Here is a 16,601-nt window from a genome sequence, read left to right on the forward strand (position 1 = left end):
GTAGCAAAAGAGGAGAAACAAACAGGGGAAAGTTTATTTTAATCTCAAGTGTAACGTGGGTTGGCTGGTTTTGTTTGGTTGTTTTAGACTATTTAAGGCAGGATTCTCTCTCTGCAACCCTGTAGATAAATCCTAGTGTTTTAGCTATAAAAGTTTTAAGAGTTCAGATATACAGATAAACCAATTTAAAAAAAAAAACTCTTAGTATTCTAAAGGCTTTTGAAGCATTATATAAATTTTTAAAATTCCTATTACCCACATTTTAAGAAATAAATCTATGCTTTAATAAGGCACTCAAGATGTAAAACAATTTAAAAAACAGTTACATTCTCTGCTAGGGCTAACCCGTTCCTCTGCTATACGGACGGAGCGGACCGTCTCCGTGAGCTGAGTCAATCTCTGTGCGCCAATACGAATGGGCAGGTGCCTCAGCCCATTCTGAATTTACCGAAATGGCTGAATTTTATCAATGAGATCCCCTCATCCACTGGTGAGGGGGTTACACAAATGGAATTGCCGAAATTTGATGGTGAAATTTAAAAACGGGATCTCCTTTTTTTCTAGAAATGCTTCCTTTGAACATAGAACAGTGACTTCCATTAGCTCCTACCCATAAAGGAAAACAGAATGGAACAGAACCAATGATCCCCCACACACTTCAATTTTACTGATGGGACAGAAATATAAAGGAACTTCGCTTTTAAATGACAACCTAGTAACTGTTGATAACTTGACATTTTAGTTGTGTATCTTATATGCACGTATGTTACTGGTGCTAATAGTTCCACTTCTGAATAACAAGAATTCAAGTCCTACTATCCCCACCGCTAATTCAAACAAACACTAAAGCTTACAATACAGCAATGCAACCTCTAAGACTGTAACAACAGAGAGATTTTAGTGGAGGTTCCACACTTTCCTAAGTGATGGAAGAAAATAAAGGAGCCAGAAAGGTCAGACTAAGCCTGAAACAAAATTTCACTATGAAAAAGGACAACGAATGTCCCGTCAGAGTGAGAGCAGTTAAAAATGTGGCATCAGGAGTGGATCAGACTGAGGCATCGTTGCGGGCCGGGTCTTTGCTGCCAGGGAGTGAAGGAGCAGCCCAGACAGGCAGCCGTGGGCGCTGCTTTCCTTCCTCCTCCTGGGCTGGCCGCAAAGGATCAATTACTTCCCGTAGAACTTCTTGTTGAGAAGGAAGATCAGAAGGTTGACATTTACTTTAGCTCTGTCAAATAATTTCATGACTGCGACGCCTTCATATTGCAGCTGCAGCAGGTCCTGTTCAAAAAAAACATTTTGACAGTTAAGTCTGCAGAACAAGCAAAGAAAGGACGCAATGTGGAGAGGGCCCCGGGCGGAACGAGGCCAGCCTTTGGTGCCAGGCGTGAAGTGGGGCGAGAGCAAAGTCCCCAGCTACGGGACTGCCCACTGCACGCCACCCGTGTTGGCCGATGGAATCTGCTCGTTAATTTGGAGTTAGGAAGTCATGTTGTTCATATCAAAATACACAAAACAGAGAAAGAAAAAGAGGCAATGCTTAGGTGTCCCACGCGCCTAAGCCTTTTATTTCAGAAGTTGTTACAATGACATTTTCCCATTTCATCTACGTTATGGGTCACCGATTTTAATAAAGCTGGAAACGGCGAAGGCATTTCCACCTGAGATGACATACACTAACCATTAAACGTGAGACAAGGCTAGTAATGTTGTCTCAGTAATATCCACTAGATTCTTAATTTCTGTTTCACTTGAGAAAGCTTTTCTACCCCGAAGGCAAGGGGAAAGAGGACGTAACGTTTATTAGGTGGCTGCCATGCGCTCGGCAACACAGCACACTGGATGGTATCTCGTTAAGTCCACACAAAAGCCCCGCGAGGTGTGATTATCCCGGCTTTAAAGACGAGCTACTGAGGCTCAGAGACGTTAAACGACTTGCCCAACAGAGCAGTCAGACGTGCTGAGTCCGGACCTGACTGCAGGGCTCCCGCTCTCCCCGCCACCCTCCGCTGCGCAGAACGAGTCTCACAATTCTGAGTGGTCTCACCCCCAAACTTCGGAAGAGTGCTGAAGGAGAAAGCAAGAGTCAAAGGGCCTGAGGGAGCCCCAAAAGTCCAATCAATTCGTCTTCTGGAAAAATCCTGGCAGCTCCGTGAGAGCTGGAATACGTCACCTGTGCCCAACATATCACACACCTGGCCGTCATTCCACACGCAGAGTTTGCACGCGCAGGAATACATTACCTTAGGCAGACTGGCTGGCCTCACGGAACGCGGCGAAACCGAGGAAATAAGAGCATCCTCTCTGCGTGCGAAGCGCTCTAACTAGCTACGCGCGTCACAAAATCATTGCACGTTTGTTCAGCTACCGTGTTTTAAAGGGCTACTGGTCACTGAGAAGGAAATAAAAGGACTGAGAAACACTACCGCCCTTAAGGAGTTCAGTGTTTTAGGGAGTCGCAGGTAAGTGAGTTGACGCCTCCTGTAAACAGAGGATGTCTCTAAGGGCTACAGAAGCAGAGGGGAAACCCTCTACTCCGGCATGGCTGGGGGAGGCTTTGGGGGTAACACACATGCGAGTAACTCAACAAATGATGGAGGAACAAAAGGGGTGGGGAGGGAGGGCGGCATGAGAAGCCCAAACGCACGTGCGCAGAAAGGCACTGCCCGGCGTGACAGTGTGGCGTGACGCAGGGTGAGGACTGAGAGAAGAGACCGCCGGCGCTACGTACACAAGCTGAAGGAGTCTGGACACTACCTGGGAATCCGCTCAATACCCTGATATTTTTTAATGTGCAAAAAAATTTCAAAATAAAAATTAGGGATCTTTATGCTACAAAATGAATCACAGCAGAGTTATGTTTCACTTTAAGATACAATTTAGTTTACAAAAAAAAATTTACACACACCTTGTCAGAAGTGCATCTAGCCTTTAAGTACCTATAACGTACCTACCGCAAATCAAAATGCGAAAAAAGATTTCAAGCTACTAAGTAGGCTCACAATTTTGTACCGTCAACACTTGTCCTTTGGCGTTTTGTTCAAGGCCAAGGTATCAGCTCACTTCAGTTGCAGCGCTAAGCAGAAGCTCCAGATAAATGCTTTCTGAAAATGTACACTTCTGCGAGAGCTCTCTGGAGCCACAGAGCAGATCCGATGCCGCAACGCCCCGCCCTTCCCCCCCGCTGGAGCCGCGCTCATGCCGACCGTGGACAGCCTTCCCCGAGTGGGTCTCCTTTTTACCTATCCCTCCCACTGTGACAAGAGCCGCATGCGGAAAGCTGCTGGTCCCACCTGGGGCAAACGCACCTGGTAATGTAACATAAAGGTCTCCATTTGAACTCCCATGAATTTGGCTTTCACTTCAAAGTCTCCAACTTCTTCTGTTGGACTGATTTCAAAGATAACATTTTTAAACCTGTTGAAACAAAACATCATAAGGGTGTGGTTTCTATGTTCGCATATAAAAATTCTGTGAAATGGGGAAAGGAGATGAACCAAGTCTAAGGGTGAAAAGGGGCAGAAAATACAGGTCTGAAGTACTTCTGCAGGGAAACGGCACGGGGCTGCCACTCCTGAGTGTCATCTGCTCGGGACTGCAGAAAGGAACGGCAGCCGCTCCCGGTAGCACCTGCATTCTACTGAAAGAGGAACCACTGAGGAATGCTGCAAGTGGCCTGTGACGGGATGATATCTGGGGATTTTCCTGGCCTTCCATGTGGCTGGCCACTAATGAGACCTACTGGTAAAAGGAGAAAAAGGAAGAAATTGGGCTGGGAGGGGAGGGTGTGTTTGGATGCATGTATCTTTGAGGATTGGGAGAAGCAAGCAAGTAAACAAAAGGCAGTCAGTACCAAAACAACCAAGGGTAGAGGTTTTCTGGAAAGAGTAGATGTATGTATATAAATGCACTGAGTATAACCAGAGATACATTTCTATTACTAAAAATATTTAAGGTGTCGTTCATTCTCAACATGTTACATGCCAGGAAATTTTATGGCACCAGAAGGAGGAAAGACTATGCCGTTCTCCACGTGATTAGAGTATATCACCCCAGAACGCACAGAGCTGAGAACCACGAAAGATGCCAAGAGGCCACTGAGAAGCTGAAAGAGAGGTCACAAAGTCCACGCACTGAAACATGTGCACTCTACTCGAATGGAGCACCTCACGGTTACTCCTTAAAGATGTTTAAGTGATAAATTATTTTAACAGAATTGGTTGGCCATTTGGTTTCTAAGCCCATAGAAACAAATTAAAAAGAAGTTAGAGAGGCAATTAGAGGAAGGCACTTAAACAGCAGTGGAAAATAAGGATCAAAAAAAGGGAAGAGATAATAAATATTATGAGACAGAGTTTTAAAAAATCCATAAAGTGTTCCACAAAAAGCCCAGAGAAAACGAAACAAAAAGAAACAGGCAGGGTGCAGTGGCTCACGCCTATAATCCCAGCACTCCGGGAGGCCAAGGCCGGAGGATCCCTTGACCTCAGTAGTTCAAGACCAGCCTGAGAAAGAGCAAGACCCCGTCTCTACTATAAATAGAAAAGTTAGCCAGGCATGGTGGCGCGTGCCTGTAGTCCCAGCTACTCGGGAGGCTGAGGCAAGAGGATTGCGTGAGCCCAGGAGTGAGGTTGCTGTGAGCTATGATGATGCTACTGTACTTTATCCTGGGCGACAGAGCAAGACTCCGTCTCAAAAAATAAAAAATAAAAAATAATAAAAACTAAGGCCCCCAATTGAAAAACTGACCAGAGAAAATATAGATAAGCCATGTTTTAAAAACAAAACAAAAACCCCCCAAAACCCTCAATGAGAAATCTAAGAAATGCAAGTTATCAAAGTGACAAAAAAACTACTGAATTCAAAAACATCAAAAATTATATTATTATTCAATAGCAGCAAGGAAGTGGTGAGACGAGTACTTTCATACACACTTCAGACATTACTGGTAAAAGTTTTGGTAATACATGTAAGTTTAAAATTTTTTTCAAGCACTATGGAAAACAGTATGGCAGGCTGCTCAAAAAGTTAAAAATAGAATATATGATCCAGCGATCCCACTGTGGAGTACATGTCCCAAAGAACTGGAGGCAGGAAGCCGAAGAGCCATCTGCACACCCACGTTCCCGGCAGCGTCGCTCACCGCGGCCAGGAAAGGGGAGCGACCCAAACGTCCGCCAGGACGGATAAAGCACACGTGGGGCGACACGGCCAACCTCACGGAGGAAGCAAATCCTGTCACACGCCACGACGTGGCTGAACCTTGAGGACATTATACATTATGGTAGATAGAATGAGCCAGTCACAAGACAACCAGTATGTGATTCCACTCACATGAGGTAACTAAAGGAGTAAAACTCACAGAAACACCAAGTAGAACCGCAGGTGCCGGCGGCCGGGGCAGGGGGAAGGGGCGGAGTGTCGGTTTTGCTGACCTGGAGATCTGCTGCACAACGTGAGCTACTGAACACTACTGAACTGTACCCTTAAAAATGGTTATGATGGTAAATTTTATGTGTTTTTATAATAAAAAAATTTCTTTTCTTCTCACATCAGATAGGTAACGTGCTGATGTTGTAACAAGGTTTGAGGGAGACCCATCTCACGTAAGTGTGAAAACCCAATCATCACACTTACGAACTACAAAAGGAGCATAAAAATTTTTTTTTATACTCTGACCAGAAATTCCATTTTTAGACATCTATTATTTTTTAAAAATCGAAAGAAAGATCAAAGATTTACATATAAAGGTGTTATCATATACATAATAATGTAAAAAGTAAAGTTAATTTAAGCATCATACAATAGGTGGATGGTTAAAATATAGAATATTATGTAGTCATTAAAATGACAACATATGAAAAATGCTCACAACAACGTTGTGACAAAAAAGTTGGATACGTGACTATAAACGTTATCCCGGTGTATGATGAAGAACAGAAGCCGGTAGCTTGGCGTGCAGGTGGATCATCCTTACGTGACTAGGGCAGGGAAGGAAATACACTGAGATGCTGTCGGTGGGTATCTCTGGCCTGCAGGATTATAGGTGCTTTTCCTCATGTTTTACTGTATCTTCACACTTCAATAATGAATATTTATTATTTGTAGAATCTAAATATATAAACCTTTCTTTATTAAAAAAGTCTTTTTTTTTTTTTAAATCAGACACAAGAAGAGAAAGCTCAGTGGCCTGAGGCCACAGGGCGGACTGAGTAGGCGCTCAATTAATGATGCCGCTGGGCCTGGACCCGCAGGAGGACGTCTGGTCAGACCCATGTGCGAGCTACGAAAAGAGGAGAAGTCCCTGGTTCCTAGCCACAAGTGGAATAAACTAAACTCCTCTTATTGTTCCTTACTTATTCTTGGTTCAGAACAGAAGAAATCCAAGGAATGGCTTCCTGCGTTAAAGAGGAAAAATTAAGATCAGACCTCAATAACTAGATGTGAACATGCCCTGAGACAAATGCTCCACAAACAAGGAAAAGAAATACTTTCTCTTTTATGACAGGCATTAATTCTGAGTATGAGGCCTAATTCTGCACATAAAAATATATAAATACATAAAAATATTAAAAGTAACCATCCAGAAAGGAGAAATAAAAGATAAAAATGTGATAAATGCAGAAATAAAAAATCAACTAATAAAGTAAAAAAATACTCACTGATTCACTTGCAGGTCCTCAATTTCCAGTAGAACTCCTTTTTCGTGTAGTCTTGCTGCCGTATATTTCAGAGAAATCTTCTTGCTTTTCTTTCCTTTCATTTCCCTAGGCTTTTTGGAGACCCTGTAAAAATCACATCATGTCACTTTCTATAGGTAACCAACCATCTATGATGCGTCTTCATGGTTGATAATTCAAGGAAATGAGGTCAGAAAACAAACTCCCTACACAAGCATAAGTAACATACCAATTCTAAAATGGCAAGTAAATGTTAGGGTTAGCCTAAGTAAGATCTCTGCAAAACAGGGGAAACGTTACTAAACTGCTTTTTTTTTTTTTTTTTTTGAGACAGAGTCTCACTCTGTTGCCGGGGCTAGAATGCTGTGGCGTCAGCCCAGCTCACAGCAACCTCAAACTCCTGGGCTCAAGCGATCCTCCTGTCTCAGCCTCCGGAGTAGCTGGGACTACAGGCATGCACCACCATGCCTGGCTAATTTTTTCTATTTTTAGTAGAGACGGGGTCTTGCTCTTGCTCAGGCTGGTCTCGAACTCCTGACCTCAAATGATCCTTCTGCCTCGGCCTCCCAGAGTGCTAGGATTACAGGCGTGAGCCACCGCGCCCAGCCTAATTTTTTTTTTTTCCTTTTTTTTGAGGTAGGGCACCCCTCTGTCACCCAGGTTGGAGTGCAGTGGCACAATCACAGCCCACTGAAGCCTGGAATTCCTGGGCTCAAGCAATCCTCCTGCCTCAGCCTCCTGAGTAGCTGGGATTACAGGCATGTGCCACCACGCCTGGCTAATATTTTTATTTTTTGTAGAGATGGGGTCTATGTTGCCCACCCAGGCTGGTCATGAATGCACAGATTTTTACCCAGCCATTACATTTCTAGGAATTTATATTCAGAAATATGCCCACATTTGCAAAATGACGTATGAACAAGAGGTTGTTACAGAATATTTTATAATAAACTGGAAACAAATGTTCACCAATGGAGAACTGATTAAATAAATTGTTATATCTATCTACACAAGGGAATCGCGTGCGGCCATTAACAAAGAATCTAATCTGTCTGCTTAGAAGGTCTATAAGCAAAGACGAGTCTGGCAACGAGCATACCTAGTGTCTAGATCTTGATTCTAAATATCATTCTTCATTAAAAGGAACCAGGGATGTTTGGGGCAATAGTTCATTCTGGGCCTGGGGAGGGAAAACTACAGGTTGAACATGAAACATCTTAAGTCAGGAAGTACACAAAGAACGGCAGGGATATGTCACAAGGTCACAGGAATCAGCTCTGCAAGATGGGTGAGATGGGTCTGGTTTTCGTGCCTTCCCATCTGCCTGAGCGCACTGCAGGGAGTCTCAGGGAGGGACAGGAAAAGAGAACGTGTATTTAAGAGTGAGCGAGCCAGAGACAGGGGAAGCAGATGTGGCAAACTGTTAAAAACAGGTGAATCTGGGTGAAGGGTATGTGGCTGTTTCTTGTTCTAATCCTTCAGCCCTTCTGAGACTTGAAAACTCTTGACATGAATAGTTAGGAGTAAAAAATAAACTAACCCTACGAGTAGAACCTGATCTTATCACTTCACCCCTCTGGGTTTTCAGTTCCCTCCCTGTAAAATGGCACGCTGATGCCATCATGGCCAGTGCCAGCAAGGCCACACCAGACCGTTCTCGGCACCTGGGCAGAAGTCGGAGTCTGTGATCCTGTCCCCAGAAGGTGGAGAGGAGCCAGGAATCCAAATTTCCATAATATTCCTTAAGTGATTCTGAGGCACACCCAGGTTTTGGGACCACTACATGTTCGCCATGATTCTAGGGCCAAGAAGAGACTTGGGAAGAAGGGATGCTTAGCTAGATGTTATTGATGTCATATACTAACAAAGGGACTGGCAATTATACAATTAAATGCAAAATAAAGGACTAATGCGATAAATAGATCCAGTGTCTTAGGTAAAAATTTCCAAAGTCACTTCAGTTGCCTCTACTTATTTTTCCCCACCCTAATTCTTTCCCCTGATATTGATTCTTTAAAAAAAACAAACAAAAACAAAAGACAAAAAAAAAACCACTCACTTGCCCTTGCTGGCTAAGTTATCCAAGCAGGTTTTGATGTAGCTTTTGTAGTAATCCACCTGCTCCCCATAAAAGGTGGCCTTAGAGTTGAGAGCAGCGAATGTTTGCTGTAATTTCACCAGTTCGGCCTTTCTCCTCTGTCGGTATCTCCTCTGATTCCGAATGTCCTGAAACACAGTCATTCAAATTAGGAAAATAAGAACAGATATCACATGCTTCTTGAATCATCCTAACATTAGAACCCAGCGGTGCTTAACTCTGCCTTGAATATGACCACGCATGCTTAACAGGTAGTAATCTGCGTTCACAAATTAATGGAGAAATTCAGATAATTTTTTTTCCCATTTGTATCTTCTAGCAGGGAAAAATGTGTTACTTTCAGACTTACACATTTTTAGAATTTACTCATAAGGCTGGTTTGGAACTCTTAAATATGTTGTTGGGACAGGGAGAAAAAGAGAATCGTAACACAGCGATCACCAAGTCCGCAAGTGTGCGTGGTGTTATCTCCCCACAACAGCAGAGACTCCCAAACTCCCAGCACCAAAGCCACTCGCTTGAAACGATTCACACAAATCAAGGACTACTGTGAATTTATATTTCACGGTAATCACGAAAAAGATCTGGAAGAATTCTGTAAGGCCAAGGCCAAATGTAGCCACAGGAGGCTCTAGTTAGGGTCTTCTCCCTATTAATTTAGGCCATAGAATAAGCCACCTCCGGACAGGCAAGGCCCACGGGACAGTCAGAAGTGGCTTCTTAGCAGGCAGGGCACCGACTGCCTGTGAGCTGAGGCTCTGCTGTTATCTGAACAGCTGCCGTCTCCACTGTCTCTTTATGAGCCTCTCAAACAGCTTTAAACGAGGCCAGGCCATCGCTGTCCCCCAGAGGCAGTACCCTGGCAATGTCGTTGATCAGTTCCTGGTATTTGTTCTTTGGGTCCACAGTTCCGAGCTCCGTTAGCTTCTTCAAACCTGTGTGGATCTTTTGTTTCTTCTCCTGAAGAGTGAGGTTGCTATCTTCCTTCGCAGTCTTTGACTTTTTCATCTTGTCAGGAGTTTTGGCATCACGCATGGCACGTCTCTGCATGGCCCTCTGATGTTCTGCTTCCTACAGATAAGAAAAAGAAGTCCTTGGCAGGTTCGCCACACGAAACCTCAGCTTGAATTTACATAGCATAGCTGCACCTGAATTTATATCGTTCTTACACTCCATCCTGGAAGCAGAGGGGAACAAATCTTGCCCCCTACTAAATGACAGATGAGAAACTGCACGAAGCAGAGGCAGATCTCTTTCCATCTAGAAGAGATCACACCCACGAAATCACACAACTTCTGAGCGCTTCTTTCCTGGACTCTCGGTATGACTGGGTGACTGGACTCCGCTATCAAATCTCTCATCACATTTTGAGACACAAAAGCCATTTAATTTTATTCCAAACGCAGCTACGTGAATGTTGTAACCGTACTAAGGCCACACCAGCACCCAGTAAACCCTCGCTAGTTCTTTTTACCACCTGGCCAGGCTGAATCATGCTCAAGTCTTCCCTCTGCTTTCGAACATGCTGCAAATGCCACGATCTCAACAAGGAAAAACCTTTCCTCGACATCTTTCCTAGTCACCATCCGATGTTTGCCCATCACGTCCCTGTCCAACAAATGATGTACACTTACTGTTCCATTCTTTCAGCACTTTCTTCTCTCTTTAACTCCTTGCAAACTGGCCTCTGTATCCACTGCTCTCATCACCAATTACCATTCCCCCACCCCAAATCCACTGCGTTTCTTAGCTGTCACCTTGCTCTTCCTTGACGCATTTTTTCTCGCCCTAAGCAGGGGTTGGGTACTTCCAGTGACTCATGGCCATTTATCTGTGCACTCTCAGTTCGTCAATCAGCCTCCACATCGACAGATCCCAAATCTTTGTGGCTGAGGCTCCAGTACTACATTTTGAGCTGTTTGCACTAGGATGTTTACATCTGGAATGGCTTGTAGTTCACACCCATAATTCCTCCCAAATTGGAACTTTCTTTCCTAATATTCCCCTTTCCTCTAGTGTCAACACTACTCCGCATCACATAAGGCAAAGAGCAGGGTCAGACAGAACTGGATCCAGGTCTGGTTCTGCCATTACCTGCTGATGGTCTTAGGCAAGTTATTTAACCTGTAAGGGTCTTTCTTAGTTTCCTCATCTGTAAAAAGAGGATGAAAAGATGCACCTCATAGGGATACTGCAAGGATTAAATGAAAGAACGCAGGTAAAAGCCCCAAACAAATACTAGGTTCTCAATAAAGACTGGCTCCTCCTTCCCCACTTCAAAATTCCTTCTGGGTTAAACCCATTCCAGTTCCTGGTTATCCCTCTTTTCTTGCCCCTCACACACATCTAATCAATGACCAGTCATAGCATCTAAAAGCTGAGAGCTGTCAAATGTCTTCTGTGTAGCCTTAAGAGTTTTCCAGAGGTACCACAGGGTCCCAGAGGGCTGGGTTCCAGACGCCCCATTCCCGGAGCTACCAAAGTAGCTCCAATTTCACCTGTTTTGTACACTGGGCTTCTAAGTAAGTTGTCATTTAACGATACTGATTCCCATGCTTAAAATTTGAAAATGAAAGACTTGACCTACTTTCTCATTTGACAAATGAGAAACAGGGGTCTCAGACATGTGGTGACTCATCCAACCCCTCCCATTGCCATGCCCCCACCTCCCAAGCCCCCCAGACCTTATCACACACCTGGATGACTCGACTACCACTGCTCTGATAGCACTGCCGAATTAATTAACATTAAATGGTCTCCAAGCCTACAAAGGCTCTCCTCCTTATCTCCGCAGTATCGGACTCCTGAGTTCTAGATAACGGGGTGCCAGTGCTTCATTTCTGACTACTCCCCTCCACCTCCACTTCCATCTGGTCAGGTCATGCTTGTCTCTCCTTTGCACCTTTGTTCACACAGGCTCTCCTGCCTACCATGTCCTCTCCTATGTGTACACCCAAATCCTACCTATTCTTTATCAGTTTGATTCAAGTTCCACATTTTTTTAAAAATGGAGATGGTCTCTGTCACCCAGGCCAGGGTACAGAGGCCCAATCATGGTTCACAGCAACCTCCAACTCCTGGGCTCAAATGATCCTCCCACCTCAGCCTCCCAGTAGCTGGGACTACAGGCACGCACCACCATGCATGGCTAATTTTTAAACTTTTTGTGGAGAGAAGGTCTTGCTATGTTGCTCAGGCTGTTCTCAAACTCCTGGCCTCAAGCAATCCTCCCATCTCATCCTCCCAAAATGCTGGGATTACAGATGTGAGCCACAGTGCCTGGACTTTTTTTTTCTTTTTTAATAGACAGGGTCTCACTATGTTGCCCAGATTGGAGTACAGATGCTATCGACCAGCATGATCACAGCACACTACGGCCTCAAACTCCTGGGCTCAAGTGACCTCCTGCCTCGGCCTCCAGAGTGGCTGGGACTACAGGCATGCGCCACTGCACCTGGCAAGTTCTACTTCTTTTATGAAGTCTTCCCGATGCATTACTCTTCATTGGCCTCTTTCCTGAAACTTTTATCATTTGTATAGTCAATACCATAGTTAATTTTTAATGGTCTTACCATTATTTCAGGTATATATGTCATATTTCCCCAACAAGATTATGAGTTCATTTAGTTTAGGTGCCACATTCTGTATTTTTCTTCTATCTACCAAAGCACTTAACAGAATTCCACCTATATAATATTAAATAAATTACAGACAGCCCTTTGCATTCATGGATTCAACTGATTTGGATCAAAAATATTTGAAAAAAGGCTGGGTGTGGTGGTTCACATCTGTAATCCTAGCACTCTGGGAGCCAACATGGGAGGATCACTTGAGGTAGGAGTTTGAGACCAGCCTGAGCAAGAGCCAGACCCGGTCTCCACAAAAATAGAAAAATTAGCTGGGCGTTGTGGCATGTCCCTCAACGCCAAGTCCCAGCTACTTGGGAGGCTGAGGCAGTAGGATCGCTTGAGCCCGGGAGTTTGAGGCTGCAGTGAGCTATGGTGACACCACTGCACTCTAGCCCAGGCAACAGAGTGAGACTGTCTCAAAACAAACAAACAAAAAACCAAAAAAACACCAATGAAAAATAACAAAAAAATAGTACAAATTAAAAACTAATACAGTGTAACAACTATTTGCATAGCATTTACACTATATTAGGCATAAGTAATCTAGAGACGATTTAAAATATACAGGAGGGTATAGCCAGGTTGTATGTAAATAAGGGACTTGAGCATCCTTGAGTTTCGGTATCGGCAGGAGGCGGGTGGGGGCTATTTGGGTCCTGGAGCCAATCCCCTGCAGATGCTGAGGAACAACTGCACTGGATGGACTCGCCAGATCTGCCCCACGTTAAATGAACACACACACACTCCCTGCACGTAAGCGCCAGTGGTGAGCTTCATGCCCTAAGAACATCTCCTTCTGGATTTAGGAGCCAGTAACTTTCTCGGACGAGCCCTAACTACCCCACGCTCCAGTTACGTCCATGCTAACCCCCAGGCTACCACCTCTTATCTGCGTCTCCCCTCCTTCAACCCTGGCATGCGCCCATCACAGGAGAGCTTACCTACCTTATGAAGGAATGTGTTAAACCCTAAATTTTACCTGTTCATTGGTGGCTGGTGTTTCTAGGATTTCAGTCAAGGTCTCTCCTGGCTGGAACCGGATAACATCCACAATTAAACGTTTTGTGCTGAAATGAAAAAAGTATTTAAACATTACCAGGTGAGCCAGGTGTGGTGGCTCCTGCCTGTCATCCTAGCACTCTGGGAGGATGTGCTGAGGCAAGAGGGTCGCTTGAGGTCAGGAGTTTGAGACCAGCATCAGCAAGAGCGAGACCCTGTCTCTCCTAAAAATAGAAAGAAATTAGCCAGGCAACTCAAAATAGAAAAATCTGGCCGGACGTGGTGGTGCACACCTGTAGTCCCAGCTACTTGGGAGGCTGAGATGGGGGTTTGCTTGAGCCCAGGAGTCTGAGGTTGCTGTGAGCTAGGCTGATGCCACAGCACTCTAGCCCAGGCAACAGAGCAAGCCTCAAAAAAGAAAACAAAAAGGAAAAAAGAAATAAACATTACCAGGTGTTCTAGTTCCTCTCAAGTGGACCTAAGCAGCAGCAGTACAAACACCAGCTCGCAGAGCTCCCAGTGAGCAGCTGCTAACACACAGTACTCAGGCCCAAGGCTTATATTAATAGTGCATATAATACAAGCAACTGTACGACAGAGCAGGTGCCACGGTTAGGATTTCTAAGATTTAAATTTCATTTTAGCATATTAGCGAAATAAGGCAGATAGGTCCTGTGCCAAGTACAGCATGCGACGTGGCCAGAGTTATGACGGCTACGAAAGGCCAGGATGACCGACTCAGGCACGACCGCGCAGGCTCACGCACCAGAGCCAAGCACACGCACTGCACTCCCGCTCTGCACACTCACTTCAGCAAGATGGTGCGCGCATCCACTTCTGCATTCTCATCTCCCGGCACATCAAACTTGTTGGTCAGTGTGAGAGACACTTCTGTCTTAGCCAGTGCCTCCTTATTTGGGTCGTTTAAATTGCCAGAACTTTCTCCTAAAGTTTTGGGAGGGTACAAAACATACAATAAAAAGGAGATACTGGGGGAAAATAATACAACTAAAAGATGCAAATCTAAGATGATACTTAAATAAGCCAACACGTGCAGTATGGCAAGACCACGCTTTACTGAGAAATGAAAGAAAGTGTTAAGCCAAATGGTAAAAGCAAAGGATCGGCAATAAAATAATTTCAAAAATAAGTGACAAATCACTTCAACACTAATGTCAATTCTCTCTCAAAACACCCTTTTCCTTTGCAGGACTTATGATTTCTTATTTCATAATTATATGTGCATCTGTGTTTTAAATGATCTCTTCCACACACTTCAGCTCCTCATGGACAGGGACATCTGTTTTGTCTCCCAGTCTATATCCAGAGTTTGGTGCAGTGCAGAAACAGGAGGCGACCGTCACAGCACTCCTCCATCACTCTCCCTCTCACCTTCTGGGCAGGTAAGTCAGAACTTACCTATCAGGGACTCGATGGTGGGCACCTCGCCAAGGTCGTCCAGCAGCTCGTGGATCGGATCGTTGTGCTCTGGAGCAATGGCGTCCTGGTGATCTAACAGGAGCTGCACCAACACCCAACAATCGATTCCATGTACACACTCAACCCTCTACCCCCGACCCCTGCCCACACTGCCTAGCAGTGATCTGCACCAAAGAGGTGAGACAACAAAGCTCCTATAGTCAAAAAATGACGAGCCAATCCTCAGGAAAATAACCCCCCAAAACCAATATAATATACAAAGCACCACGCTGGGCTTTGTTGAAGGACAAATATGTTACAACGGATGGAGAGAAAAGACTGGTACTCTCTTAACCTCATGGCCATAAGGATTCAAATGTGCCCTGTTTAAGGAAGAAGAATGAAACCCAGAGTTCAATACCTGAAGTCATCAATGTACCCTACAACCTGTTCAAATAGCTCACATTCAGACTTTTACTTAATGTTTCCAGTGTGCAACATGTTTTAATTCATAGAAAAGTATACCACCAAATCAATGATATCATTATCTTAGCAGCACTCAACAAAGCCTTCAAGATGCCACCATCCCAGGGGAGGTCCTCAGAAACGACAGCACCTGAAATTTCATTTACATTTCACATGTGTCCTCATTTCCCGTTCTACATGTCCCCAAAGGTGAAAGAAATGAATTATTTGAAAAATATGAAGAGGGAGCACCCAAGGGAAAAACCCACTCCAAGGCTACACAGAGGAAGAAGCTGGCATTGTAGGTCACGTTAGAAAAATGATGCAGAGGGCTGAGGTAAAAAAGGAGGAACAGTAAAAACATTATTTTATCAAGCCACTACTAGACCAGTGTGGATTTTGGAGTCCATCGCTGGGGATTCTGATTCAGTAGGCCTATGGCAGGGTCCAAGAAACTTCATTTTTAACTATCAACCCATGTGATTCTGACACAGGTGGCCCAGGGATAGCTTGTAGAAACTTAGCAGTAGACATTGTTAAGAGTAATAAGCAAAGGAAGAGAGACAACAAGGAGAGGTGGTGTCAGTAAGATCACAGGAAGGTGAGATAACTTGGTTTCCAGAGAAAAGCAGCAGCCAGGGAAGGTAATTAAGGACAGAGCAACAGAATTAAGTAATTAAAGAAAAACACTTACAGTGTGGGTGTTGATGATTTCACCAATGGAGATGTAGATAACTGGTTTGGTGAGGGTTACCAAGTCGGAGTACTCATCCACATTGAATTTATCCTGAAGCTCTGGGACATCACAAGCAGTTTGGAAAAACCGCCTGAAAATAAACACAGGAGGCAGCCCCCCAACAAGTGACATACACATGAGGAACTGGCAAGAGGACACACCATAAACCTGTCACGCAATGATTTCAAACAGAAGCCAGTCGAGACAGTTAATTCTAGACAAAGTACTGCATGTTTGCTTGACAGCCTTGGGCTACTGACTCTGTAACTTCTCTCTCTACCAAGGTTTACGGTGTTAGTTCTACCCACAAGAATCACTGACCTATAATTTAAAACATTTCTCAGATACTGGTGCCATCAGGAGAATCAACTCTCACTCTGTAATAGTGCAACGAGCCACTGAATTCAAAACCAGAAGTTAGGCCGGGCGCGGTGGCTCACGCCTGTAATCCTAGCACTCTGGGAGGCCAAGGCGGGTAGATCGTTTGAGCTCAGGAGTTCGAGACCAGCCTGAGCAAGAGCAAGACCCCGTCTCTACTAAAAATAGAAAGAAAAATTAGCTGGACAATTAAAAAA

The 16,601-nt window shown here is 44.5% G+C and overlaps 1 protein-coding gene across 1 annotated transcript in view; it reads right to left on the reverse strand.

The window, feature by feature from the left end:
* Positions 1–11: 11 nt before the first annotated feature.
* IQGAP1 (IQ motif containing GTPase activating protein 1) overlaps positions 12–16,601 on the reverse strand; it is a 134,290-nt gene continuing 117,700 nt past the window's right edge. Inside the window, exons 26-34 of the mRNA XM_012643685.1 lie at positions 15,985–16,117; positions 14,826–14,928; positions 14,216–14,351; positions 13,387–13,474; positions 9,637–9,849; positions 8,740–8,906; positions 6,663–6,785; positions 3,309–3,417; positions 12–1,281 (exon numbers count right to left, since the gene is read on the reverse strand). Coding sequence (XP_012499139.1) covers positions 1,168–1,281; positions 3,309–3,417; positions 6,663–6,785; positions 8,740–8,906; positions 9,637–9,849; positions 13,387–13,474; positions 14,216–14,351; positions 14,826–14,928; positions 15,985–16,117 — 1,186 coding nt within the window. The 3' untranslated portion in view covers positions 12–1,167. The remainder of the gene's footprint in view (positions 1,282–3,308; positions 3,418–6,662; positions 6,786–8,739; positions 8,907–9,636; positions 9,850–13,386; positions 13,475–14,215; positions 14,352–14,825; positions 14,929–15,984; positions 16,118–16,601) is intronic.

The sequence above is a fragment of the Propithecus coquereli genome, unplaced genomic scaffold (assembly GCF_000956105.1).
Source record: "Propithecus coquereli isolate 6110/MARCELLA unplaced genomic scaffold, Pcoq_1.0 Scaffold20, whole genome shotgun sequence".
Taxonomy (NCBI): domain Eukaryota; kingdom Metazoa; phylum Chordata; class Mammalia; order Primates; family Indriidae; genus Propithecus; species Propithecus coquereli.